Here is a 24,767-nt window from a genome sequence, read left to right as displayed (position 1 = left end):
TTTGGCCTACGCCATTCTCTCTCCTGAGAACGTCCTTCCTCCTCCCTGGCCCTTATCTGAACCCCCTTCTTCTCCAGACCCCAGTTCAAGCCCCTACCTCTCCGTGAACTCTTCCATCTCTCCTCCAACCCAAATCACCTTTCCTGGCTCTAATTTTGTACCGCACTTCAGGCAATATCATTGTTTGGCATTTGCGTTCAAAAGCACCAGAGACCTTGGCTCAGTCACTGTCCCTGTCCTCCTCTCACTGAGCCAACTTGAGAAAGCTACTCCGCTTTTCAGCCTTCATCCCCTTTTCTGTAAATGAGAAAATCCAACTGGTGACCCCATGGGTCCTCCCGCCATAACTCACTGATTCTGTGTACACGAGAGCTTGGCCTCTCCTACCTGACTCTGAGCTCTCTGTGGGCAAGAGCCTCTGTGAACAGTTTCTCCTTCCCTCTCCCAGCTCTCCTCACCCCCAGGAAGCGGCGGGGCGGGGGGGGCATCTAGCACGGGCTTTTGGAGTCAGACTAGACCCAAATTCAGAAGCCAGCAGCAGGGCCTCTTAGCTCTACGGCTCTGGGTGAGGTCCTCCCTTCTCTGAGCCTGCCTGTTCCCTGCTCATGTGGAGAGAGACACAGCCGCCCCACGAGGGGCTGTAAGCTCCAGGGGAGGCCCAGCTGTGCACTGCAGCGGGCGCAGCGTCTGAAATAAGGTCAACGCCCCATGTGCTTTTTCTTCCGTCAGTAAACCGCTGACCTCAGAACTCTTAAAGGGCCTCCCCTCTTTTGGCTGTTGAAAACTCTTGGGGTTGTGGCTGGAATCAGTTCTAATTATCTCTGGGGGGCCTAAGGAAAGGAGGAGGCTGTGAAGGAGAGTCCTGGGAGGCGAGGCTGAGCCCTGGGTGGGGAGGCGGAGGTGGGAGGAAAGGGCTGGCGGGCGGCTCAGGACTTACTCTTCGGTGAGGATGTTGATGGGGTACAGGACGGGGATGCTGGTGGTGGCCACGTTGTTCCCCAAGATGTCTGAGTCCTCATTGTCACTGCGTGGGGGCAAGGTAGAGGGCAGTGTTAGGAGAAGTGCGTGGCCAGGACCGCGGGGCCGTCTGCGAGCCGGGGCAGCGGTGTGGCGGGGGCCTGCCTGGGGCCTGCTCACCAGCTCACAGTGGCGTGCAGCTCGACCGAGTCCCCCCAGGAGCTGTTCAGCAGCATATGAAACATCACCTGGATGGCAACCTGGCAGGGAGGAGAGGGGAATGAGGAGGGAAGCGCCTCGCGGCCCCCACGCCCAACTGCTGTGAGACCAGGGACCCGTTACTGAGCCCCAGAAATAGGTGTTTTGTCCCCATTGTCCAGATGAGGAGACAAAGTCCCAAACGGCGGAGTTGAGTGTAAGGTCCCAAAATGAATAACCCAACCCCAGGTTTGTCTGATTCCACGGTCCAGGCTGTCATTCCCTTTGGGGTAGGAGGAGTGGGGGGCTTCCTTCCCCATCACCCGCACCCTTCCCTCCCCACCTCAGCCCAGAGCCCCCGGGCGGTTTGGCTCCTCGGGCCTTGAGGCACTCACCCCGCTGCCTGCTTTAAAGATGGGAGAGCTCACATTGCAAGAGAGGGTCCTGGTCAGAAGCTTGGATACCCGAGGGAGCTCCTCGCAGCTCACAGGTATCTGGCTGTGGGGCTGGGGGGGGAGGAGAGAAGGAACGGACTTCTTGGTGGGCAAGGCCAAGGTCCCGGAGGCCACCAACCCTCAGGGCCCAGCGCCCCGGCTCCGTCCCGGCCTGGGCACATTGTCAGAGAGGGAGGGGCAGAGAATCGGGGGCACAGCCAGAGAGGCTTCCCCAAAGATGTTCACCGCGATGCTACGTGTGATTGTGAAAATCCAGAAGTGATCAAAGAGTTCAAAGAGCTAGGAACGGTTCGGCGCGCTGTTCGATCCCAGGCGAGGGTACGGGGAGATCCACACAGCAGCCATTTTAAAGTGAGCTTGAGCCCTGATCCTGGGCTAAGCAGCACAGAACCGTTCATCTTCATCACCGTCTGTGAGGACGGATCTCAGCCTCAGGTCGGGGCGGGAATTCGATAAGGAGACAGAGGCTTGGGGAAGTCCGGTGACTTCCCCGGGTCCCACCCTTGGGTCATCTGGCAGGGTTCTGGTAGGAATGTGAACACAGGTCCGCTTGACTCCGGATCTCGAGTTCCTCATCACTCTACCAGATGCCCCGTGAGGAAGCATCTAATGTTGTTGGATGAGAATAATTCAATGTCCATTGACAGATGACCGAATAAACAACATGTGGTCTATCCATTCAATGGAGTATTATTTAGCCTTAAAAAGGAAGCAAATTTGCACTTGCTGTCACATAAAAGCACCTCACAGACACCATGCAAAGCGGGGAAGACAGACATAAGACGACAGTATCGTATGATTCCGCTTCTGTGAAAAATCCAGAACAGGCAAATCCAGAGAGACGGAAAGTAGATGAGAGATTACCAGGGGCAGAGGGTGGGGAATGGAGAATTACTGCTTGTAATGGATCGAGAGCTTCTGTTTGACATGATGGAAAAATTCTGCAAACACATGCCGGTGGGACAACATTGTGAATATTCTTTTTATTCTTTTTTAAAGATTTTATTTATTTATTTGACAGAGAGACAGCCAGCGAGAGAGGGAACACAAGCAGGGGGAGTGGGAGAGGAAGAAGCAGGCTCCCAGTGGAGGAGCCTGATGCGGGGCTCGATCCCATAACACCGGAATCACGCCCTGAGCCGAAGGCAGGCGCTTAACCGCTGTGCCACCCAGGCGCCCCAACATTGCGAATATTCTTAACGCCACTGAATTGTACGCTTGAAAAGGGTTAAAATGGCAAACTTTCTATTATATATATTTTATCACAATAACCATTTGTTTTAAAAACGAGGAAAAATAACCAAATGGAAAGCAAAATGCCAATCTGTAAAAACAAGTACAGAATGAATGAATATTCGACGTAATTTATATGTATGTGCGTAGACACACAGTGGGATAAACACCAAAATATTGTTTTTTAAGATTTTATTTATTTATTTGACAGAGAGACAGCCAGCGAGAGAGGGAACACAAGCAGGGGGAGTGGGAGAGGAAGAAGCAGGCTCATAGCGGAGGAGCCTGATGTGGGGCTCGATCCCATAACGCCAAGATCACGCCCTGAGCCGAAGGCAGACGCTTAACCGCTGTGCCACCCAGGTGCCCCTAAACACCAAAATATTAAAAGTAGTGACTGCTGGGGCGCCTGGGTGGCTCAGTCGGTTAAGTGTCTGCCTTCAGCTCAGGTCATGATCCCGGGGTCCTGGGATTGAGCCCCACATCGAGCTCTCTGCTCAGTGGGGAGTCTGCTTCTCCCTCTCCCTCTGCCTGCCGCTCCCCCTGCTTGTGCTCTTTCTCCCTCTGTCAAATAAATAAAATCTTTAAAAAAATAAAAAGTAGTAACCGCTGAGTTGTGGGAGTAGGGGGTGACAGTCCTCTCTAAACTTCTCTGTGATTTCCAGCTTTCTGCGGTGATCGTGTATTACTTCTGTGCCAGTAATTGACAAAAGTAAAAGTTGTATTTAAAACAGCCTAGCCCCGCCCCCCCCCCCCCCAACAAAACACACAGGTCAGCTCTAGGAGGGAAGGAGCCAGAGCTCACTAAATCTGTGTACACCGTTTGGGTCACCAGATCCACGAGCCTCTGTCACAGTCTCTTCTATGTGGCCCGCTCACTAGCCCTGCGGGTGTCCCCAGCCTCCCTGGTGGCAGGATCTGAGGCCCACTGAGGGTGAGGGGGGCCATGAGGCCGAGAACCCGCCTGCCGACCTAAGGCTTCTGCACGCCAGCTGCTGCCCACAGCTCCAGGCTGTGCTGTCTGCCCGAGGCTCTGCCAGGGGAGCAGAAGCTGTGGGGACAAGCGTGGCCCCGGGCAGGCCCTGCCTTGGCGCTTACCTTGAGCACCTCCACTTTGCGGAAGGAGAGTCCCTGGGGGAAGCTCAGGTTGAGGTGGACCCAGTACGCGTCTTCTTTCAAGTTCTTCAGCATCAGCTCCACAGAGAGGCTGGCTGAGGGGGTCAGACGCAAGACTCTGGATCTGGGGGCAAGAGCAGGGAAAAGTTACAGGGGCCCAGGTGAAGGAGGCAGGAGCAGAGGTGGGGGCTGTCCGAACTGAGGGGTCCGCTAGGCTAGAAAACTGAATGCACCAAAATCAGCTCCCATGCACAGGCTCTGAGTGATTCGACCTCATCTGATCCTGACAGGCGTGCCCAAGGGACTGGCATTCCCAGAGAGGGAAACGAAGGCCCACAGAACAGATCTAGTGAGTACAGATGGGGGTTTTTGGAGTCGAAGCCCCCTGTTCTTTCCAGGACCCGGGAGCTGCCTCGGGAAAACACCAGGTGGAAGAGGAGGGCGCAGGGGGCTGGAGGCCTCACCCTGCAGAGGAGAACGACAGCTCTAGGTTCGCTTCACACTTCTTGTCCTCGCCGCAGTTCTTCTCAAAAGGGATCTGAAAGGCCACGAAGAAAGACTAGGAGGCCCAGGCCCCAGACCCAAGAGGGAGGGACCCTGGCCTCTCCAGCTGCCCCTCTTGCCCTCTTACCTCCTTGGTCTCCGCATGTGGCGAGGGTCTCAGGATGAGCTGTACGTCCTTGCCCTGCTGAGCAGTGGGAGGGCCGGGAGAGAAGACAGGTTAGTTGAGGCAGCAGAACTCTCGAAGGAGGGCTAGAGGGGCTCAGAGCTTGGGGCTCAGCTGGGCTGGCTTGGTCGGCCCCTCTCAGGAGCCAAGGCCCGGCCCAGGCGGCACCTCGCCCTCCTGACTCGGCCCCAAGGCCACCTGTGCAGTCCTCAGATGGCAGCCCCTCAAGGGAGGCGAGACTCAGGGTGTCCCCTGGACAGGGGAACCTGGCCCTGACAAAGCAGCTCCAAAGCTCCTCCTAGCCCACCTCCTTCCCTGGGCTCGTCCGCCTGTGACTAGCTCTTCCTGTGGTTCTCCTCGGCAGACCCCAGCTCCCCCCAGAGCAGCTCTCCGTCTCTCCTCAGATCAAGGCCAGTTTCCCCAACATTTCTAGGGCTTCTGCTCCAGGCCAGCCCTGTGCTGGGCCCTGGGTACACGCACCAGAGAACAAAAGAGACACACTGCCCGTCCCCCCTGATCGGGGGGGTGGTGGGGGAACGACCAGCATCTTCGAGAGTTTGATGGGACAAGTACGGGGTATATTCAGAGCCTGTAGGAGGGAATCCTATGCCCCACCTGGGGATCAGGGAGGCCTCCTGAAGAAATGGATCTCAACTGAAATCTAAAGGATGAGCTGGAGAGAGCCCGGCAAAGAGAATGGAGAGGGAGGAAGGGAGGACGGGCTCCCCGATGGCCCGAGGCTAGAGACTGCGTCTGTGCGTGCAGCAGGAACACGCTCAGACCCGCCAGAGCGCTGCGAGTCGGGGGCAGGAGACCGCAGCAGGGTCCAGGTTCCCCTGGGCCTTAAAGCCACGTTTGGGAGTTGGGACTTGATCCTGAGGGTAATGGCTTCATAGAAGTGTTCTGTGAGTTATTAGCTGAATGTTCTACAAAGACTCCAGCCTCCTCCACGCCCAGGCCACCTGCCAAACAACCTCCAGACTCTTCCTTAAGGGGCTGGGGTCCTGGGGCCTCTGCTGACTGCTCCCACCCACTCTCAACTTGGATTCCCTCCACTCACTAGACCACAGCCAGCCCCCAAACAGGCATCCGGGGTCTCTGCCTTGCTCAGTTGTCCTTCTACTGGAAGCTAAGCCCACCTCCTCCTCTCCCTTGAATGTACCACCACACCTTTCCTTACGCTTCTCCCTTTGCCTCTCCTCAATCCACTACCCAAAGTCGACTCGTTCTGCCAATGACACTTTCCCCAGGAAGCCCTTCTTGGCAACTGTGAGCTCAAGTCTCTTTTTTTTACCCTGAGTTCCTACTCCACGCAGCTTGGCTTTAAAAAAACAAATCAGTAGCAACGGCAGAGACTGCTGGTTGTCTCCATACATCCTTCCTCACCCTCTGCCTTTAAAACAGAGCCTCCCGTTTATCTGGTCGCACGGCCAGCTGGACCAGAGGCTGCGCGGCTCAGGCTCGCAGTTAGGTGTGGCCACGTGACCAAGTTCTGACCAATGAGATGGACGTGTAAGCATCACATGGATTTCCAGGCCCTCGTCTCAAAGGGAAGCAGGTGCTCCTCCACCCCCCGTCGCACGCCTGCTGTGCTCCCAACACGCACAAGCTCTGGCGTCTTTGTTGCCTGTGTTCGCATGATGCCTTCTCTTGGAATGGCCACCTCCCCGTCTCTACCCGGGGACTTGACGGGGCGCCTCTTAGGCAACGGACATGTTGCCTAAGATTGAAATCAGCACGACGCATCTAGCCTGACCACACCCTCATCACGGCCCGTCCTGGCTGTTGACATGTCCGACCTCCGGAGCGGACCGTGAAGCCCTTCCGGGTAGGGACCATGTTTTCTTTAGAATAGGGCTTAGCACAGGCAGGCGCTCAACTTCCCTTGAGCGCAGGGTGAGCGTCGGGCGGGCGGGGGCCTTGATCTTGGGTGAGCACCCCACCGTTCCCTTCAAATCTGGGGAGCGCAAGCAAGCCTGGGGGCGCGCTCAGCGCATGCTGCCAAAAGCCAGGAGCAAGAGGGCACTTAGTCAGGTGCTCTCGCTCTGGGAGAGGCCTCGCCATGTCCGCCTTATTTCATAGATGGGGGCACGGTCCCAGAGAGGGACGGAACCTGCTCAGACATTCATGCCGGGGGGGAAAAACAAAATCCGCATCTTTGGGGGGGGCTGCCTCAGGCTCTTTCCACCGGATCCTGCCGCCTTGAAGCTAAACCACCAGCTGAGTGTCAAGCAGAGGAGGGGAAACCTGGCTTTGGGCCTGGGTGGGGAGTGTGTGGTCCAGCAAACGACCATAGTGTTCTCCTCTTTTACATCCTGATGGCCCTCCAATTCGGCTTTGAGGACACCACCTGCTTTCAACTGAATACGCTTTGGTGAGAAGGCTGATCAGGGAACACTGTCCTCCCTGGAATGTGCCCCTTGAGCCATGTTAGGATCCTGGTGATGGCTGAAGCTGATGCTGGGCGGCAGAGTCTCCAAAGGGGCCGTGTTCTGAAGAGTCCATCCATTATTCCCTCCCCTCAAGAGCCCCCAGAGCCTTCGCTCTGGTTCCCCTTCTTCCCAGTCTTGCTTTGCCAAATACAAGCTCCCGAACGCTCCTTTCTGCTGAAGTGAGCTGTGTTTGGTTTCTATTGCTTAAAACCAAAGATTCCTCTATAATACAGTCTTGCTAAACTGAAATTCTACTCTCCCCAGTTTCCTCTCAATTCCCCTAAGTGATCTCTTCTTACCGCATGTTGGTCCCCCGGTGTCCCTTCTTCCTCCCAGAGAGAGTAATTTAGGGAGACGTTGATGGGAGAGATGAGGTCTTGAATGCATACCTGAGGGTGATGACAATACCACCTGTGCTGTGAGTTTAATCTTCCAGTTAAATGCTCACCTGGTTCATACTTTACAAATGATGAGATTCTAGCATCAGGTGTTTATAGCATGCCCAGGGTCGCTTCTCAGCACACGTATCTCCCTCAGCCCCAACTCCCACGGCAGACATCGCCAATCAACCACCCCACTTTTCCCATTGAGTCCTGACCAAAGCCCCTGAATCTGTCAAACTGTTCTAGGCAGCCATTATCAAAGGTTGCACAAGAAAAGAATATTCTAGAATAACTAGAATATCCTAGTTCCTTGAGAACAGGGATGGGCCTTGGCCTTTTATGCTATTACCAATCCCTCACACTGGCACTTCATAGGCACCCAAATCATCTTCACCTGAACTCCTTCACCAACCCGAAGACGCAGGCATTATTATCCCCACATTAGAGGTGAGGAGCATAGGTCAACAGAGTTAATCCAAGCTTCCTAAGGAATGGAGCTAGGAAATGAGCCCAAATCTGTCCAATTCCCAAGTCCCAGGTCTTCCCATCATGACACACTACCACTTCTGGCAAATTTATGTTGAAAATTTCTAGATCTTGTGGGGGTGTGGGGGTGTAGGGGTGGGGTGCAAGGAAGCAGAGGGGCACTGAGTGCAGGTATGAATGAGCTAAGACAGTGAGTGAGTTCATAACTGTTGATACTGGGGGATGGGTATTTGGGGGTTCACTGAGCTATTTTTTCTGCTTTTATATGTTTGAAATTTCCCCATAACAGAAAAATGTAAAATGAACTTCAAAATCTTTTTGTTTTTAGAGGGGGGATGAGGGACAGAGAGAGAGGGAGAGAGAGAATCTCAAGCAGAATCCATGCCAAGCGCGGAGCCCGACGTAGGACTCGATCTCATAACCCTGAGATTCTGACCTGAGCTGAAATCAAGAGTTGGATGCTTAACTGACTGAGCCATCCAGGTGTCCTCGAACTTCAAAATCTTATACACCAATCCCATACCCAGTCTCATTAAATATTTAAGGGATCAGGATAATTTACCATCAACCCTACTTTACACAGGACTGTTAGAAGCAAACCGAATTTGGGTGTCTCAGCAGTTGCTCAAACTGATATTAAAAGAACCTTTTTCTGTGATGAATGGTAATAATAAATGACCATGTGTACCTGGCAAACAAGGACGCACTGCCATGACTGAATATTCTGTAGCTATTAAAATACTTATGAAAAGCTGGGGAGCAGCATTAATATATGATGTGTGGGAAAATTACAGGAAAAAAATAGGAAGTACTTCCTAATGGTAACTATGTTAAAACGCCCGTGTCCATAGATTAAGGACTAGAGAAAATATGCTAATGGTATTATTACCACTATCATAAGAGAAAATGGCAGTGTAGAGAGACCCAAGGGCCCTGTGACCCAGCTGGCCGGTGACCGAGCTGATCCTTGCACCCGCTGCTGCCCGTGGCTGCGGTCAGCTCCGCCGCCCCCGCACTTCCTAGGGCAGCCCCGATGGCTCCCTTACCGGGAAGTGGAACCAGAACTTGGTGCAGGACAGGTCTCCAGTGACTGCTGTGTTCCCACTGAGTTCATGTCTCCCTCCTGGGAACAGCCCCCGGCTTCTGCTCCGGTGGCCGTCCAGCTGCAGAGTGTAGGTGAGGTTGGCAACCAGGAGCCCTGGGCAGGGAGAAGAGGCAGAAGTTGAAGGGTGGGGGACGCTGGGCCCGTAAGCTTGCATTTGGGGTGGGCAGCTGCTCTGGGGAGCTGGGAAACGGCACTGACCTTGAAATTGGACGGTGACAGGCTTGACCTGAAAACAGACTGTGATGTTAACTCCTTCTTTCTTCTTGTTACTGGTTGAATAGGAGCATTCCACCTCCTGCACTGGGATCTCCGCCGGGGAGAAGGATATCTGCGTGAGGATGTCCACCACAGGCCGGGAGCTGCAGAGCGGAAAACAACCGACGCTCTCCCTGGGCCTCAGCAGCACTCCCAGTCAGACCGGGGCTCCTTCTACCAGCATCCAGAAGCCTCTCCTCCCCAAAAGCAGACCTCAACATCACGGTCTCCTCGACATAGTAATAATAATGGGAATTCATGAGGGCTTCCCAGTTCCTTCTAGCGGCCCTCTGACCCATTTTCCATACGGAAGAGTGAGCTTTGGTGGTGGCTGGGGGGTGTTACCCAAGAAGCAAGAGACAGAGACTCCCAAGCAGGCCCCACGCCCAGGGCGGAGCCCACCACAGGGTCCAAGTCACGGCTCTGAGATCATGACCCCAACGCAAGTCAAGAGTCAGATGCTCAACCGACTGAGCCACCCAGGGCCCCCGGAAGAGTGAGCTTTGAGAAAGAGAAATCCTATCGAGCTAGTTCCAGGCTTATAATGCTTCACTGATGCCACACGGCGTTCAGAATAAAATCCAAACTTGTTACTATCCGCGTCGCACAGCCTGCCTCCCCCGTCCTCTTTCCTCCCACGAGCCTGGCTCCTTCTCTTTTCCCAAGTCCCACCTCCTCAGAGAGGCTTTTCTCGGCCACCCAATCTAGAGGCAGTCTCCGCTACTCTTCTGTCTCTCAGACGCTGTTCGCTTCCCTCACGGCACTCACCACGAGTTGTAATCACCTACCTGCGTGCTTGATTTTTTATTGATTTCCCCACATACACACTCTGTACCCAGTGCCTGGTTCGGTATTTAAATCCCAGCACGTGCTCTAGTCTACTCACTATATGACGTTACACGACGCCTCGGATAACAGGAAGACAGGGGAGAGGCAGGAATTGTCACCATTTCAAAGACGAGAAACTGAGGTCCCGAGGAGCTAAGAGACTGGGGTAAGACCACCAGTACATGGCAGAACTTCAGCCCGAGTCCAGGTACCAGGTTCTAGAGCCATCACGGGATGTTCCTTCTCTAGAGGGTTTAATGTCAGATAGGCCTGGGTTCAAATCCCAGCCTGTCACTGAATTGTCGCCATTTAAACCAGAGAGACGTGAAGGTTATGTAGGAAGAGAACCTCTCTGACAGACAGCGTTGGGGGAAGACCAGAGGAGTCCTCCTACGTGGGTAGCCGTTCAAAGGACGGGAGCTGAGATTATCATCAGTTCCTTCTTACCTGAGCACAATCACCCGGCCCTCAGCTCCCACAGCCACATCTGTCAGGCCGTCTCCTCCGAGGTCTTTCACCCCATGGATGGAGCGTCCAAACCATCGAATTCCTGAGAACACCTGGGTCCCTTCTATCCGCTGAGACCAAGAGAAAATTTTCTGCTAAGCTAGGGAGAGGACAGGCCAGAGGGTGGGAAGAAACAGGCTGGGCAGTGGGGTCCGGGCTTAGAGGCTTCTAGGTGCCTGGGAACGGGTTTGGATCGGCAGGCGGGATGCCTCTCACCTGGCTCGGCTGGGGGCTCAGCCCCCCGTGCTGCCCGTTGAAGACGTACACGGCCCCCTGCTCCTCCAGAGGGGCCCCCACCGCCACGTCCACCAGCCCATCCCCGTTGATGTCCGTCAGGGCCGCGATGGCTGCTCCAAATCGCCCAAGCGGGTAGCCAGGATTCCCCTGCAGTTCTGAGACCACTTCGAAGCCCAGCTGGGAAGGAGCAAAGTGACAGGTCCCACCTCAGTGGCTCGGCAAGAGTTTGCAGGGTGCAGCACCCAGTGCATGAAGAACGCTGAAGAAGGGTCGGATGTGGCCCCTCACAGAATGGGAACGGGGCCGCAGATGGACCTGGGCTCAGGTCCCAGCTCCGCCCCTTGCTGTCTGGGTGACCCTGGGGCTTTGGAAGGTGACCCAGCCTTGCTGAGCCACAGTGCTCCCTTTTATGAAGGAAAGCTCAGAGTTCCCCAGAAGGGGACTGTGTGAGGACCAAGAGAGGCATCCTGTAAATAAAAGGTTTGGCCCTGGGCCTTGCACACAGCCTACCCTCCCTGAGCACGAGTCAGCTCTCGTTTGTCGGTTTTTCTAAAGGTCTGATTCACCATGCTCAGACAGGGAAAGCCTTTCAGGATAACTGGGACCTGGGTCGGCCTGGGAATCTGTTTCTCCTACCCCCTCCATTCCATGTCCTGGTCCCCACCTGTTTTTTCTGGTAGATAAACACCCGGCCTCCTCTCTGCTCCGCATAGAACAAGGGCGCTCCGATCAGCAGCAGCTCTGTCTCCCCATCTTGGTCCATGTCAATGCCACATAGCTCGCCACCAAAGTAAGAGCCAATCTGCAGGGAGAGGAAGATGTCTGAGGAAGCCCTGTGAGCTGGACCCCTCCTCCCCCCTCAGCTGTTCCATGTCCACCTCACTCCAGTCCCTCAAATGCAGGTGCAAGTCCTGGACCCCCCCTCCCCGTGGAGCCTGTATGAGTCAGGACAAGGTGGGCGCTCTAAGGTTCTGTTTCTTAAGCTGGCAGGCGGAGGTGACAAAGCTTACCTCGAGGGAAGTCCCCTGTGGGGACTGAATGTGACAGTGCTTGCACAGGGCCTGCTGCACTGTGAGTGGATGAGTGCGTGCAGACGGCAGGGAGCGCGACCAGTGTCCTACCAGTCCCTGACCCACGGATGCCCCTGGGGCCGTGCTCACCTGGCTCCCGTCGATTTTCTGGACTTGGTTCCAGTGTCCCGTGACCTTTGCTTCCTGGAACAGCAGCACCCGCCCCACATGCTGGTATCGGGGGGCTCCAGCGGCCACCAGTGAAGGGAGCCTTTGGAAGGGCAGCCAGGTCACTGTGTAACCTGAAGGGGGTGGCGGAGAGAGAGAAAGATTGAGAGAGAGAGAGAGAGAGAGGGAGAGAGGGAGGACAGCGGATTGGAATTAGAACCACAATGGCTGCTGGAAAAACGTAAAACCCAGGGACAAAAAGGGCAGAGACTCTGGGAAACTGGGTTAGTAGCAAAGATGCACCGAAATGATCAGAGGACCTGCTCCGGAGGAAAGCAGCCGTGTGCTCCGAGTGGCACAAATCCCACCATCTTGCTCCAAAGCTGCATTTCTCAAACTGCGGCCAACACACAGGCCCAGGGAAAAGCAGCCACAGACGCCAGGCTGCCAGGAAACAGGGTGCATCTTCCTGAGCCTCAGCTGACCTGAAGGTTGGGAAGGGAGACTACACTATTTAAGAATAATCAAATAATGGGATGCCTGGGTGGCTCCATCGGTTGGACATCTGCCTGACTCAGCTCAGGTCATGATCCCAGGGTCCCGGGATCCAGCCCCAGTTGGCCTCCCTGCTCAGTGGGGAGTCTGCTTCTCCCTCTGCCTCTGCCCCTCCCCCCATTTGGGCCCTCTCTCTCTCAAATAAATAAAATCTCAAAAAAAAGTGAGATATATTGGTAAGAAGAATGCAAAATCTGTATGAATATTCAAAATAAAGCAGGAGACTTGACCACATTTTGTTTAGAGTTATCCCTTCGGGCCATCTTCCTAGTCCACAGCCTGCGTGTGTGCAGCGAGGCTTCTCCCCTGGGACACCTGAGGAAATGCGCAGGAGACTGGACCAGGGATTGCGCTCGAGCCAGGACCTACCCAGTAGGAACGCTCAGGAGACGACTAACTGACCCAGTTTCATCTTCTCAGCTTAGGGTCATTGCAAATGAGTGACAAACACAGAGCCAGGAGAGGAGGGGCGAAGAGGCTGAACCCCCTTCCCATTTATCCGTGCACATTCCTGGAGCCCTGGGGTTCGGAACTTGCCCTTTGAAATCAGAGGCGAGGTTTTACTCCCAGTGCTGATGCGTCCCAGCTGCGCGATCTTGGTCAAGTACACCATGCGCCGAGCCTCCGTTTTCTCATCCAGAAAACGGGAGAGTACCGGCCTCATAGGGTGGCTTTGAGGATTCAAGTCGACCACGTGTAGAAAGTGCTTAGCACTATGCTAGTGACGTCTGAACTAAGAGCTGAAGGAGAGTAGCACCATGGGCACCCAAGATGATGATGATTTATTTATTTATTTAAGCAGGAGTTGAAATGTTTCTTTTTTTCTTTATTGGAGTATAATTGACACAAGGTGATGTACATACAATCATATATCTATATGTATCATATAATATACATAAATACATACATATATGATCACATCCATATCTACACATATATATGCAGTGTGTGTGTGTCTAGTGGGACAGGTGCCTAACTAGAGATTAAACTGTGGGTTATTTCTTCTTGAAGGAGCAACGTGGCTGGCCAGCTCGCAGTACACGGGCGACACGAAGCTCCTTGAAGGAGGTAATGTGGGTGCTCTAGGGTAAGTGTAGTGGTTTCTAGCACAGACTTTGGGGCTACAGTACCTGGGCCCCACCTACTTGTTCTGTGACTCTGGGCAAGTTATTAAACTCTCCTGGGCTCAGTTCCCTCATCTATAAAATAGAGGTCATAGGGGTGCCTGGGTGGCTCAGTCGGCTGAATATCTGACTCTTGATTTCAGTTTAGGTTATGATCTTGGGGTCCTGGGATCAAGCCCTGCATCAGGCTCCATGCTCAGCAGGGAGGCTGCTCGGGATTCTCTCTCTCTCCCTCTGCCCCTCCCCCACTTGTGTGCTCTTGAGTGCGTGCACTCTCTCTCTCAATTAAAAAAATAAAATCTTAAAAAAAATAGAGGTAATAAAAATACCAACTCACAGGGTTATTATAAGAATAAAATGAGATAAAATAAGATAAAATCAGTCAACACATGTCATTCACTTAGACCAGTGCCTGGCACAGGATACTTAGTAAAGAATGTTAAAAGGAGAGAGCTAGAGCAAGTGCGTGAGCGAGTGAGCGAGAGAATCATGGAGGATAGCCTTCCTTAGAAGGGTAGATGCAAGACGAATGGCACCAATTTTCCCAAGGAAATTATGTAATAAAATCTTTGTGTTCTGCGAGTTTAATAAAGACATGGCTCACCCCTATACAGGGGTCATGGATGAGGCTGGGTGAGGGGGTTCCTAGGTAGATCCTGGAAGCTGTCCTATCCCAGGGCTCTTGAAGCCAGTCTGTGCCTTGACACAGGATGACTATATGAGCGTGAATCGGAAGAGCTATAGCCTCTGTGCGCAAGAGTGAGGCCTCTCTGTGCCTGAGACTGGCATCCCCTTGCGAGGACCAGCGGCCACAGAACTGTGCAGGACGAGCTCGCAACAGTGACACCATGAGGCAGAGAGATGCAACTGCAACTGGACTGACGGGGTGCCTTTGCTCTGCGCTTGGCCTCTGAAGAAGTCTTGAGGTGAATCAACCTTGGAGTTCTGGACAATTCTAGAGGAGGAAGCCTCAAGGAGGAACTGCTGGTTCCCCTACTAATGAGGCAGGCTGCTATAAAATGGACCCAGGATTTAATTTATGGGGAAGGCAGAGAGAGGTCTCTGGGTAGGCAAGCTTGAGCAAGCTCAGGATGGGATGGTTTGAATAATGCTGGCTGGCGCTGGCCTACAAGGGTGATCCTTAGCTAACTAGGGACTTAGGTCGGGGTGAGGGGAATACTGGCTGGGTGTGTGAAAGTTAGGTAAAGGAGGTGGGTGGGGATATGGGTTCAGGGTGGGCTGGTTGGCATGTGGATGGCCTGCTCACAGGCCCCTTGTTCACTATCTGCAGGAATTAGCCAGCCCGGGGAGGGGCGGTGTCTCTGGGATTCGCGAGGCCTCAAGATGTCCAAGCATCATAAGATGCAGAGAACAAAAACATTATGACTACACGGCAGAGGGGTTGTTAAGGGAAAAATTAAGAATGTTATAGCCATATTTAAACTCTGAGTTTGTCCATGCTGGTTGCTTAACCGCTTTCATGATTGTTTTGAAAGTTGGTCTGAGTGACCCTGGCCCCTCAGACCAAACGAATGCAGCAGAAAAGAAAAGTACTCACCCAAATACCCTGCTCTCGCTTCTGGTGTGAGCGGTTCATTCCCAACGAATCTATCATCCTGCAGGTCGGCCTTCAGGTCCAGAAAGCCCCCAGCCCAGTCCTTGGCTCCGACCGCCCCCACGATGCCACGGCCCTGCCCAGGGAGGAGATGAGCAGGCTTAGCCACGTGCCCATGCCATCCCCTCCCGTAGCCCCCTCCCCTGCTTCAGGCCCGCCACTCACACGGCTGAGGTCAGCGCTGATCCCACTGGACGACAGCTCCATGTTGAAGGATGTCAGGTCCTGTTTGCTTGTGCCTGAGGGGCCAGGTAAAGAGAAAGGGTGGACACTCGAGAAAGGACCGAGAAAGAAGCATGGCACCGGCCTTCGGGCCAGGTAGAAAGAGCCCACCCGACAGTCAGACTGGGCAGTGACTTGGGCTGAGTCTGACGTGAAGCTGGCCAAGATGCAGCTCTGTGGTTCTGCTCCCACTCAGGCTTCCCCCCCGCGTCACCAAATCGGGATGGTTCTATGTTCGAGATGCATCTGTCCCTTCCTCTGAAGAGTGTGTGTGCTACCGCAGGGGCCCGGCCATCCTCCTCTCTCGCCTGACAGCTGCACTCGCTTACTCATTTGGTCCCTGACTTCATTCTTCCTTTTGTGTCTTTTTTTCCACAGAGCAAGCTGGAGTAATCTTTTTTAAAAGCTGTCTATCAGACCACACATTTCCCTTCATCCCTTGCCATTGCTCTTTAGATTAAAACCCCAGCTGCTTATGAGGAACTGGAAGGCCCCTGCCTATCTCTCCCACGTTGTCTCCCTTGCTCACCACACTCCTGTCACGATGACCTTTTTTCTGTTCCTCCAGCTTGCCCGCCCTTCCCCGCCTCCGGGCCCCGCCGCTGGCTCTTCTCTGACTACGACGCTCTTTGCCCACATTCCTCACGTGGCTGTTTGATTCTCATCTTTCGTGTCTCAGCTCAAATGTCATCTCAGAGTGAATTCTACCTCCATTAAAAAATAAAGCCTCTAGAAAGGCCTTCCTTGAAAAGCCTAGCTGAAGTGGCTTCCCCCAGTGAAATGTTTCTATCCAGTTCATTCATTTTCTTTAAAGCACCTGTCATAATCTCTAATTATCCTGTTCGTTCGTTTTCTGTCTTTCTTTATCCAACCTGAATATAAGCTCCACGTTGACAATATCCCTGAGTGCCTTATTCCCAGTACCTGGTACCTGGGTAGTGCAAAGCTGAATTAATAAAATGAACATCATCCCACCAGCCTTGCAAAGCTCCTGAGAGGAATGAATTAAATGATATAGAAAAAAATGCCCGTTAAACCTGCAAGCGTTCAAGAAACACGGCAATTACTGTGCAGATTTTGTTCGTTCACTGCATAAACATTTGGAGCAATTAGACATTTGGTGCCAGGGATACAATGGTGAAAAAGCAGACACAATGCTTGTCTCGACAGACCTCCCCCCACCCCCCCTGTGGTGTAGGAGCCCCCAGATAATTTAACACAATGTAAGGCTCGGGGGCTCTGATAGGGAACATACAGCCGTTTCAGCGGCACCCGGAAAGAAGCCCCCAACCTACATTTGGGTTGGCGGGAACTTGTCAGAGGAAGTGACATCTAAGATATGATCTGAAGCATGAGTAAGAGCAGGTCAGGATAGACGATCAGAGCTAGAGATAACCAGCTCTGCGATTTACAGAGGGCCTACGAGGTACCACGCACTCTGCTAAGCAGGGGTTAGGGCTTGAATTGTGTTCTCTAAAAAAAGGATTATTTTCACGACCTAAGCCCTAGACCTTGAGAATATGACCTTGTTTGGAAACAGGGTCTTTACAGTGTAATCGAGTTAGAATGAGGTCACTGGGGGGCACCTGGGTGGCTCAGTCGGTTAAGCATCTGCCAGGGTCCTGGGATCAAGCCCGGCGTTGGGCTCTCTGATCAGTGGGGAGTCTGCTTCTCTCTCTCTCTCTCTCAAATAAATAAATAAATAAATAAATAAATAAATAAATAAAAATCTTTTTAAAAAAATGAGGTCACTGGGGTGGGCCTTGATCCAATACGATCCAATATTTTATAGTGTCCTTATGAAAGAGGGAAATGTGGACCCAGAGAGTCAGACATGCACAGAGGGCAGAGGACGTGAGGTCAGACATGCAGGGAGAAGACGGACAGATGACAGAAGTGATGCAGTCACAAGCCAGGGAACAGCAGGGACTGCTGCGGACCCCAGAAGTTGGAAGAGGCCAGGAAGCGTTCTCTCCTAGACCCGTGAGAAAGAGCACGCCCGGGGCCGCCCCTTGATCTCTGACTCCAGGCCTCCCAAGACAATGCATTTCTGTTGCTTTAAGCTGCTCAGTGTGTGGTACTTTGTTACAACGGCCCTAGGAAAGGAATACAACAGTCAAACCTCCCAAGGGGGTAAGATTGGTATTATTAGCCTATCAGTCCTATTAGATACACCACTTCCTTCTTCGGCTGAACCGCAGACCAAGCCCAAGTCCTAGCAGAGGGGCCTTCCCAGAGGGAATCACGTAGCTTTCCGCAGACCGGGATTCCCGGGAAAAATACCCTCCCATAGCAAGTCCTGCATTCCGACACTGCAGTCCAAAGCTTCTCTTATTCCAGGCCAAGAGGGCCTGTGGGCTCCCCGCCCACGTGTCCACCTTGTATAAGCTGAGACAAGGGAAAATGAGGGAGCTGAGTGGGGAGGTGGGGGGGAAATTCTGCTCCTTCCACAGGCCTTGGTTGACACCAGCAAGCTAGAGGTCAGTTCTGGGCCCCAGCCTGGACCCAGCTGAGCTTTATTTCAGAGGGAAACAGGGTGCTCCTCAAGCGCCTTCCCCCAAATTCCCCCAAATTCCCACCTGAGGCCCTTTTCCAGGAGAGCTCTTCGCACAGTGTCGGATACTCTGGAAGTGCCTGTTATTAGCACGCAGCGTGTCTCTAGTCTGACTGCCCAGGTGAGCTTCTGGGAACAACTTGCTGAACTCTCTCTCCCCGGGTCCGCCACTCACCCTCAATGACATAGATCTTCTTCTGCAGTTCAGTGAACAGATCTTTAAGCTTCTCGAACGTGTCCAGAATCTTTACGAAATCCTTCGCGGGTTTTGAGGCAAATTCGTGGAGCCTTTCCTGACTTTCCTTGGTCGCAAAATGCTTTCCAATCTGTGAAGGAGTAGAGAGTGGAGCGTTGGCATCCCCAGAATCGCAGGTAAGGCCCTGGCCCCAAGGAGAAAGGGGAGTAGGGCTCAGGAACGGGAGAGGGAAGGTGGGACTTGGGAAGCAGCCTGGACCCGGGGCCCATACCCCAATGATGTAGCGGATGATATCTTTGGCTGAGTCAATGTTGACATGGTCAGTGGCTTCCCCGTCAGTGATGATGATAAGCACCTTGGTGGCATCTGGCCGGGCCCCCAGGTCTTGCCGGAACACCTTTGTCCTGTGTCCAGGAAGGGGTGTGTGTGAAAGCCTCCCCCAGATCATGAGGTCTCCCCCCACTCACCCAGCTCATTAAGTCACTGTCCTGCTGATTATGCAAAAGTCCTTCTCTCATCCCCCAGGCAGGTATTCCCAGCTTTCCAAGTTCTCTTCTGAACCTCCTACCTCACCCCTGCTGCCACACCTCTCCTTCCAGACCCATGGTCTTGGATGGAATTCTGGGTGGCCAGGAGGTTGTCCCAGAGCCCAGGGGCAGTGACGGGGAAGCTTTGTGAGGAGAGACCCTGGGCTTCCTACTCTCTAGTTCAACCACATGACAGCTACCCTTTTATCAGTTAGACATGCTGGGGATCCAGGTGAGATATCAATACAGAAAATGGGCTCCACAGGTGGAGAAAATTGGGAAGTCACGCTTCCAGACCAAGCTCATCTGGCAACCGCCCCCCCCGCCACCCCCATCGCTGGGCTGCCTGTAGATCTCTGCCTACAGCAAGTCTCCTAGGGAACTGAAGTCACTGTTTCCCCGTTTCAGTTTTCCCCAAACCGTGAGTTCCTCAAGGAAGGAACATGTCTGATTTGCTGCTGTGTCTCCAGCCCCAGACGCAGAGTAGGTTCTCAGCACACGCGACATAAAGGGAAGAAGGGAGTCCCGAACACTGGACAGGCCAACGCTCCAAAGTCCCGCCTGCCCGCAGCCTCCCTCTGGAGCAAGACAGTGTGCCCCCAGCTTCTGTTGGGACAGCAGCTCTGTTTGCACCATCTGACCCTTCCCTCCCTACCCAACAGCTAACCAGAAAGGGACAATGAATCCGGAGCAGCCAGTCTACAACCCCTGACTTAAGACATGACCTGCCTTGGCAGGGGAAGCTGAAAGTCACACGGGGGGGGGCCACAGCAGCAGGTGGAGGAGAAATGCGGAGAGGGGGGTCGCGGGGAAGAGGAGCTCTGATGCGGGCAGGGCCTCTGTTCCATCTTGGATGCAAATGGTTTCCCCAGCCTCTCATGGCTCCTGTTCATGGATTTCCATCCTGGTTTCAACCACAATCACCTCTCCTCTGGATTTTTCAATAGCTCCTACCTGGCCTGCCTGCTCCCGCCCTTGTCCCCTCCACGGCCTAATAGCTCCACAGCCAGAGGGATCTTTTTGTTTTGTTTTGTTTTGTTTTGTTTTTTAAGATTTTATTTATTTATTTGAGAGAGAGAGAAAGAGAGAGAGCATGAGCCGGGGGGAGGGGGGCGCGGGCAGAGGGAGAAGCAGACTCCCCACTGAGCAGGGAGCCCGACACAGGCTCGATCCCAGGACCCTGGGATTGTGACCTGAGCCGAAGGAAACGCTTCACCGACTGAGCCACCCAGACGCCCCAGAGGGATCCTTTTAAAAACAGAAATCAGAGGATCCCTCCTCTGCTCAAAACCTCCAGTGACTTCTCATCTCAGTCTGAGGAAAAGCCAAAGTCCTCACTATGGCCTCCAAGGCCCTAAGTGCTTCAGACTCCCCTGGTCTCTCTGACTTCATCTCCTACTACTTTTGCCCTTCCTTACTTCTCTCCAGTCACACTGGTGTCCTGGTTCTTCTTGGAACACCCCAAGCACGTTCTCATCTCGGGGCCTTTGCGATTCCCTCTGCCTGGAATGGCTCCTTCCTCATCTCCAACGAGTCTTTGCTCAAATGTACCCTTCCCTCATCTTCCTATGGAATGCTGCTTTTTTTTCTTTATAAAATTTACATCTTCTACTCTATTATCTAATTTACAAACTGGTCCTGTCTATTGAGTCTCTCTCCCCTGATATAATGATTAATCTCCCCTGATTAAACCTCAAGAGGGTAGAGATTTTTGTTTCATTCACTGCTATATTCCCAGAACCTAGAACATGGCAAACAGCACCCCACAGGCCAAAGCTGGCCCACAGCTTGCTTCTGTATGGTCTGTGAGCTGAAAATGGTTTTTATATTTTTGTTTTTAAATAGTTATAAAAAGAAACAAAGAAAAATGCAAGAGATACAGTATGTGGCCAGAAAAGCCTAAACTTTATCATCTGACCCTTTACAGAAAAAATTAGCCCACTCCTGACCTGGACTACTGCCTAGCACACAGGTGGCCAAGAAGCATTTATAAAATATATTTCTTTTTTTTTTTTTTTTGAAGATTTTATTTAATTATTTGACAGAGACAGCCAGCGAGAGAGGGAACACAAGCAGAGGGAGTGGGAGAGGAAGAAGCAGGCTCCCAGCAGAAGAGCCTGATGTGGGGCTCGATCCCAGAACGCTGGGATCACGCCCTGAGCCAAAGGCAGATGCTTAACGACTGCGCCACGCGGGCACCCCTATAAAATATATTTCTATGACTGCTCCTTTTTGCTCCCACAGTTGACACCTTTCGGGGTATCCTCCCATCCTATCGTGACCCCTTTCTCTAAGAAACTGCCCTCTTCCCACAGAGGTGGGACCCCAGAATCCATGTTTGTCCCATGTGACTTGATGCCATAAAGCAGAGCCGGGTGGACACGTGGACACCTACCCCAGGCTCAGCCAATCAGATTTCCTCTCCCGGAAGCTGGAATTCAGGTTGTTCCCCTGAAATGAGGAGCCGAGGCTGCCATTTTTTTTTCAGTGGACATGGCTTGCCACGTACCCACCAAAACTGTCTACAGAGAGAGAGAAGAATGAACTAGACATGACAGGTCAAGTGAGCCTCAGAAGAAAAGAGCTGGGAACACTTGGGTGGAGTCTTGAGGAGATGCATTACATGCGTGTTTAACTTATGCAAATCCAGCTATACACGCTTGGCAAAGAATGAAATGAAAATGAGAAAAATCAGTGTCATAGCCCAGGAGATCCTTCCTGCTCTTTCACTCAATTTGAGTGGATGCCCACGGGGAGCATGAGATGGAAGATATAATTCTCTTATTCCCCAAGTCGTTTCCAGTTTCCATGGCCACTTTAATGTCTAAAGCTAGGTGTTTTTATTTTTAAAATTGTTTTATTCTATTATTATTATTTTTTAATAATAACGTGGCACTTGAACTCATGACCTTGAGATCGAGACCTGAGCTGAGATCAAGAGTCAGACGCTTAATTGACTGAGCCACCCAGGTGCCCCATGGGTATTTTTAAAATATACAATATGGGCTCCTGGGAGTTGTAGTTCGGTCGCCTGGCAGTGGCACTGCTGAGGCTGGGCGTCGCCTTTGTCTGTCTGTGCGCACGCGCCACTGTGATGCTCAATAGCAGCCCCTGGGAGAATCCTATGAGGAGGTGGGGACTGAGCAGGCGTGGACATGACTGGATGTCCAACAGCTACCCTGCTGGACCGTCATGGAGGATAGGCCCAGAATGTAGCATTTTTCAGTGACTGTGACGACAGAAGCCCACCACAGATATGAACCCTCGGAGGCCACAGGATCCGCAGGCTGGGATTTCCAGAATTCTTTCAGAAGGGAGAAACTGGAACAAAAATCCCCAGATTCTAGGACACTACCAGAAGGTTCACCTGGAGTGAGACAGAGGGCCTATGCGTGTCAGGAATATGGAAAATCCTTCGGGCCAAAAATGTGGTCTCACTTTGCATGAGAGAATCCACCCTAGTCCGAAGCCCTTTGAGTGTACTCATTGGGGAAAAAGCTTTGGGGCCAAAGGCATTCTTCTTACACGTCAGCGAATACCCACAGGAGAGAAGCCCTATCGGGGCAAGGAGTGTGGGAAAAGCTTCAGTCAAGGAGGTAGTCTGGCCGTGCTTGAAAGACCCCATACTGGACAGAAACCCTACGAGTGTGCTCTTGGCCAAAGAAGCTTCAGGAATCAAAGCAACCTTGCTGTTCGTAGAAGAGTTCCTAGTGGTGAAAGCCCTGTAGATACGATCAGTGCAGACAAGCCTTCAGTCAGAAAGGGAGCTGCGTCAATCACGTCAGCGTCCACACAGGCCTGAAACGCTATGCCTGGAGGCAGTGCAGGGAGAGTTTTCACACCAGGGGGGAGCTGAATCCTGCAAGGCCAAGTCCACACAGGAGAGACACCCTATCTGTGTGGCCTGTGCGGGGAAAGCTTCACTCAGAGAGGGAGTCTGGCTGTGCACCAGCAAAGCTGCTCACAGACACTCACCCTTTGATCACTCTCTTCAAAGCAAGTTCTCTTTATGAAAGACAAGTACAAAATCCTCAGATCAAGCAACCTATCCAATTCTATGGACTGGATGGAGACTCTTTCAGAAAGAGCATCGTCGAGTAAGGCAAACTGATTTTTCTTCTTCCCCCCCAAATAAGTATGAAAAGTGAATGTCTTGTTTATAATCATTAACAAAAAAAAAATCAAATCAAATATACAGTGTGGCCTTTCAACACAATCTAACGGCATCCATCTAGGTTTCAATTTAAACACGGCCACCTCGTTCAACTCCGGGGGAAAAACCTTCTGTAGTAGATTTAGGAAATCAGGATATGCTAGCTTCCACTGTGGGACTGGAGCATATTGAATTTGATGAACAATTCAAGGAATTCTTCAAGGAGAATTTTGACTAGTAAAGATTTTTGTTCACATGCTGACTTCAAAACCTGATCCCCATCTCATATGTGACTCGATCCTGGCTGCCATGTTCACGATCACTTTCCGAGTCTTGGCTCTAGTTCCCCATGAGGTCTGGCAATATTCCCTGTCCCAAAGGCTCATGAGCTATCCCTGCATCCTCCCAAGAATTGCCCTTGGTGATTTAGTTAGTATAAAGTAGATTTCTGTTGCTTACAATTGAAAGAACCTGGACTAGGGGCGCCTGGGTGGCTCAGTCCGTGAAGCATCTGCCTTTGGCTCTGGTCATGATCCCAGGGTCCTGGGATCGAGTCCTGCATTGGGTTCCCTGCTCAGCAGGGAGTCTGCTTCACCCTCTCCCTCTGCCCCTCCCCTTGCTCATGCTGTCTCTCTTTCTCAAATAAATAAATAAAATATTTTTAAAAAAATAAAAGAAAATTGCTGGGGCGCCTGGGTGGCACAGCAGTTAAGCGTCTGCCTTCGGCTCAGAGCGTGATCCCGGCGTTCTGGGATCAAGCCCCACGTCAGGCTCCTCCGCTGGGAGCCTGCTTCTTCCTCTCCCACTCCCCCTGCTTGTGTTCCCTCTCTCGCTGGCTGTCTCTATCTCTGTCGAATAAATAAATAAAATCTTCAAAAAAATAAAAAAAGAAAAGAAAATTGCTCCACTTGAATTCCTACAATAACCTGCCCCTTGCTGAGCCCACCTGTTGAGTTCCTATACCCTGCAGCCTGAAGAAGCCAGTGCAACTGACGGGTGGGCTGTGTCTTACAAAAGGGGACTCACGCAACATAGTTGATGGCACCAAAGGTGTTGGTCAACTGGCGCATGTGTTTTACTTTGCCCAGCAGAACATCAGGGTCCTTCGCTTGAAGATAATCCAAGAAATTAAATTCTGTTTTGCTGTCTGTGGAAAACTGAACAGCAGCAAACTAGAAAAAGAAGCAAGAAATGAAACGTCATTACATATCCCTTCCTACTTGTCTGCTCCAATCTATTTTTTTTTAAGACTTTATTTTTAAGTAATCTCTATACCCAACATGGGGCTCGAACTCACAGCCCCAAGATCAAGAGTTGCGTGCTCTTCAACTGAGCCAGCCAGGCACCCCTTCCAGCCTTTTTCTTATCCGGGAGCTGGGTAACCCAGCTGCACACACCTGCCTCAAAGCATTCTTTTGAAAATGAGGTGATATATGCACAAACACAGACATAAAATTAAATAAACCTCTGATCCCTTACGTAGAGCTGTCTGCTGAGCTCCTGTCCTCTGGGTCGGCCTGCCTTCCCAGGGGGGGATGGTTCTGCTGAGTGACCCTGCTAAGCTGGATACAGCCGGTTGGGCCATAAAGGGCCACTCGGCTGAGGCTAGCCCAGAATCTGTTCTCCAAGGATTTGGAATTTGCAGAGGGAGGGGTTGGTGGAGAGGACAAAAAACCCTCCTGAAAGTTTAATCACATGTGGACTTCGGAGCTTTCCACCCACCCATGTGATCCAAAGAGGCTGAGGGAGTCAGGGTGTGGAGAGAGAAGAGGGAAGCAAAAGCC

The 24,767-nt window shown here is 52.3% G+C and overlaps 1 protein-coding gene across 2 annotated transcripts in view; it reads right to left on the bottom strand.

Moving 5' to 3' along the window:
• Positions 1–24,767, bottom strand: part of ITGAL (integrin subunit alpha L) — a 39,260-nt gene that overhangs the window by 10,128 nt on the left and 4,365 nt on the right. Inside the window, exons 7-24 of one of the 2 annotated variants that reach the window (XM_026515796.4) lie at positions 24,010–24,155; positions 18,575–18,707; positions 18,283–18,433; positions 15,497–15,570; positions 15,275–15,407; positions 12,020–12,171; positions 11,524–11,661; positions 10,839–11,036; positions 10,563–10,693; positions 9,231–9,391; positions 8,974–9,125; positions 7,358–7,447; positions 4,591–4,647; positions 4,424–4,497; positions 3,942–4,083; positions 1,551–1,661; positions 1,138–1,217; positions 938–1,024 (exon numbers count right to left, since the gene is read on the bottom strand). In XM_026515796.4, the coding sequence (XP_026371581.2) occupies positions 938–1,024; positions 1,138–1,217; positions 1,551–1,661; positions 3,942–4,083; positions 4,424–4,497; positions 4,591–4,647; positions 7,358–7,447; positions 8,974–9,125; positions 9,231–9,391; positions 10,563–10,693; positions 10,839–11,036; positions 11,524–11,661; positions 12,020–12,171; positions 15,275–15,407; positions 15,497–15,570; positions 18,283–18,433; positions 18,575–18,707; positions 24,010–24,155 (2,210 nt within the window). The remainder of the gene's footprint in view (positions 1–937; positions 1,025–1,137; positions 1,218–1,550; positions 1,662–3,941; positions 4,084–4,423; positions 4,498–4,590; positions 4,648–7,357; positions 7,448–8,973; positions 9,126–9,230; positions 9,392–10,562; positions 10,694–10,838; positions 11,037–11,523; positions 11,662–12,019; positions 12,172–15,274; positions 15,408–15,496; positions 15,571–18,282; positions 18,434–18,574; positions 18,708–24,009; positions 24,156–24,767) is intronic. The other variant, XM_026515797.4, reaches the window with a different exon arrangement.

The sequence above is a fragment of the Ursus arctos genome, unplaced genomic scaffold, assembly GCF_023065955.2.
Source record: "Ursus arctos isolate Adak ecotype North America unplaced genomic scaffold, UrsArc2.0 scaffold_2, whole genome shotgun sequence".
Classification (NCBI taxonomy): Eukaryota; Metazoa; Chordata; class Mammalia; order Carnivora; family Ursidae; genus Ursus; species Ursus arctos.
The sequence above is the reverse complement of the archived record's forward strand: the minus strand, read 5'-3'. Positions and strand labels throughout refer to the sequence as shown.